The 3194-nt window shown below is 43.6% G+C and overlaps 1 protein-coding gene across 1 annotated transcript; it reads right to left on the reverse strand.

Annotated features, from left to right (window-relative positions):
* Nucleotides 1-1739: 1739 nt before the first annotated feature.
* Nucleotides 1740-2685, reverse strand: LOC132493874 (olfactory receptor 6Q1). The gene is given in 2 exon segments (XM_060104792.1): nt 1740-2226; nt 2228-2685. Coding segments are annotated over 2 exon segments (945 nt in total).
* Between the last annotated feature and the right edge of the window lie 509 nt (nt 2686-3194).

Raw genomic sequence — 3194 nt, forward strand, 5'->3', positions numbered from 1 at the left:
ACATTTCCATGGCCATTAACCATCTGCATCAGCAAAAGGCATTCTTTTAGTTTTCATACCAGATGAAGGCAAGGGTAAATGTTAATAGGGAACTTACCTGGCTTGGGTGCATTCCCTGTGAGTGGGCTAAAGCTCAGTCACCCAGAAATGGGGGCGGGGTAGGACTGCAGGCCCAAGGTGGAACTGACAAATTGGAGTCAGTATGGTTCGCACAATTCTTTTTACCCTCCTTGCAATTAGATGTGACCTGTGGCTAACTTCTCACCAGTAAAGGTGAGTAGAAATGATGATGGCTATATCTAGTGAAGAAACTTTAAAGTACAGGCTGTGTTGTCTCCATGCTCTATGCTCACTCTTCTTGTCCACTGGGACCCTATGTTCATGATGGAAGTAATAAGAAGGCTCCAGATTGGGGGTTGGCAAATGGTCTCTGTCATAATGACTCAGTCTGTCACTGCAGCACAAAAGCAGCCATAGACGATATGTATGGTGTGACAGTGTTCTAGTAAAACTTGATTTACAGACACTGAAATTTTTAATTTTATAAAATGTTTCTGTGCCATGAAATATTATTCTACTTTTGATTTGTTTTCAACTATTTAAAATTTAAAGACTATTCTTAGCTCACAGGTTGTTATAAATAAGTGCTGAGCTGGATTTGGCCCAGAGGCCTTAGTTTGCCAACATCCAAGTGGATGTTGACCCTAAAGATGCAAGGAAACAGAAATTGAGTTTACAGTTACAGAAACTGTAAACTGTTAGAGTTACAGTTTAGAAAATAAACTTAGGGTTACCAGGGGTAAGGGGGGAGGGATAAATTGGAAGATTGGGGTTGACATATACACACTACTGTATATAAAAATAGATAACAAATAGGACCTACTGTATAGCACAGGGAACTCTACTCAATACTCTGTAATGGCCTATATGGGAAAAGAATCTAAAAAAGAGTGGAGGACTTCCCTGGTGGCACAGTGATAAAGAATGTGCCTGCCACTGCAGGTGACATGGGTTGAGCCCTGGTCCAGGAAGATCCTACATGCCGTGGAGCAACTAATTCCATGTGCCACAACTACAGAAGCCTGTGCCTAGAGCCTGTGCTCTGCAACAAGAGAAGCTACCGCAATGAGAAGTTTGCACAACACAACGAAGAGTAGCCCCCGCTCACCACAACTAGAGAAAGCCCACACACGGCAAAAAAGACCCAAAGCAGCCAAAAATAAATAAATAAATAAAATTTTAAAATAAAAAATAGTGGATATATGTATGTGTATAACAGATTCACTTTGATGTACACCTGAAAGTAACACAGCTTTGTAAATCAACTATACCCCAATAAAAAAATTTTTTAATAAAAATGAAAATAATTGGATAGCTAAAAAAGAAAGAAAGAAAGCGGAGAAGTGATGGCAAAGAGGAAGAGAAGCATGTGGTGGTAACTGGAGATAGGGAGCTTCCAGAAAAAAAAAATGATGCAAGGAACTTGGATCCTTGAATGCCTGTTGAGCACATCCACCAACCTGGATCACTCACCTTGGACTCTTCAGGAAAGAGAAAGTATCCTTCATTCTTTAAGTTACATTATAGTTACGGCTCTCTTGCTATAGCAGACTAGCATTTTACTTGAACTAATACATAGTCCATAACTCCTGACTCCTAGGCCTCTGTTCCATTCCAGAGTCCTCACTACCCTCCTTCTAAAAAGCCAAGGCAAGGACACTGGATCCCCACCTGCCTCCTCACTGACCTTTCCAAGACCTGAAGGAAAAGGCTCTGCCCAGAGCTCCCTTCACCTCTTTGTTTCGAAGACTGTAGATGAGAGGCTTGAGCATTGGAGTGATGATGGAGTAGAAGACAGAAACCACCTTGTTGAAGTTGATGGAAGGGGCCACTTTGGTCCGGACATACATAAAGAAAAGAGTGCCATAGAAGAGGCTCACCACGGTCAGGTGGGCTGCACAGGTGGAGAAGGCCTTCCGGCGCTTGGCAGCCAAGTGGATATGCAGCAGTGTCCAGACAATGTTGCCATAGGACACAGCAATGACTGTGGAGGAGGTCAGGAGCACAGCCAGAGACACCAGGAAGTCTGTGGTCTCCTTCAGGGTGACACCCGAGCAGGACAAGGCTAGCAGAGGTGAAGCATCACAGAAGAAGTGATCAATGACATTGGGGCCACAAAATGTCAGTCGGGACATGAGGTAGATGGGCAAAATGGGGGTGAGGAAGCCAACAAGCAGCTGACAGATGGATGCAGCTGCCCCAGGACACCAAGGCCCCATATCGGAGAGGCATACAAATGGCCACGTAGCGGTCATAGGCCATGGCAGCCAGTAGGAAACACTTCGTTGCCCCAAGGAAGGTAAAGATGAAGAGCTGGGACAGACATCCAGCATAGGAGATATTCTTGCCCCTGTCTCCCCCAGTAAAACCAGCCAGCATCTTGGGCACTGTGACTGAAGTGTACCAGATTTCAAGGTAGGACAAGTGTGTCAGGAAGACATACATCGGCCTACATAGCTGGTGGTCCAAACCCACAACCAGGATGATGGCCAAATTCTCCACCAAGGTGAACAGGTACATAGTGAGGAAGAGAGTAAAGAAGAGGAGGCGCATTTCACGCACCTCGGCAAAGCCCACCATAACAAACTCTGTTATGTGGGTCCAGTTTGGGTCACATGGCTGCATATGTGAGTAGTCTGAGCCTCATAGATAATGACAACTCAAGGAGAACCTATGAGATGCTGGACTGAAGTATCTTTCACTTCAGAAGAGGAAAATAAAGTCAAGACGCTCTCCTTAACTCTCAAAAAAATGTATAGTCCACGAGAGGCACAAGAAAACAGACAATTTCAGTTCAAAATGAAAAGTGCTAGATAGAAATAAGACAGGATATTAATGGGAGGCAGTAGAGGGGAAGCTCAACCAGTCTTGAGGGATCAGGGAAATCTTCCTGGAGGAAGAGCTGTCTAAATTGGAACCTGAAAAATAAGTATAAGTTAGTGACATAAAAGATAGAGAAATAGAGAGTACATAACAAGTATAAAATCTCAGACATCAGAGAGAACATCATGCATTTTAGAAAGCTCAAGTATCATGAAGGTTAAGAGCTTCACTTCCTGATCAAGCATTCCTGGCTCCAAATACAAAAGAACCTAACAGAGTTGTTGTGAAAATTTAAATTAGATAATCCCTCT

The sequence above is a fragment of the Mesoplodon densirostris genome, chromosome 7 (assembly GCF_025265405.1).
Source record: "Mesoplodon densirostris isolate mMesDen1 chromosome 7, mMesDen1 primary haplotype, whole genome shotgun sequence".
Taxonomy (NCBI): domain Eukaryota; kingdom Metazoa; phylum Chordata; class Mammalia; order Artiodactyla; family Ziphiidae; genus Mesoplodon; species Mesoplodon densirostris.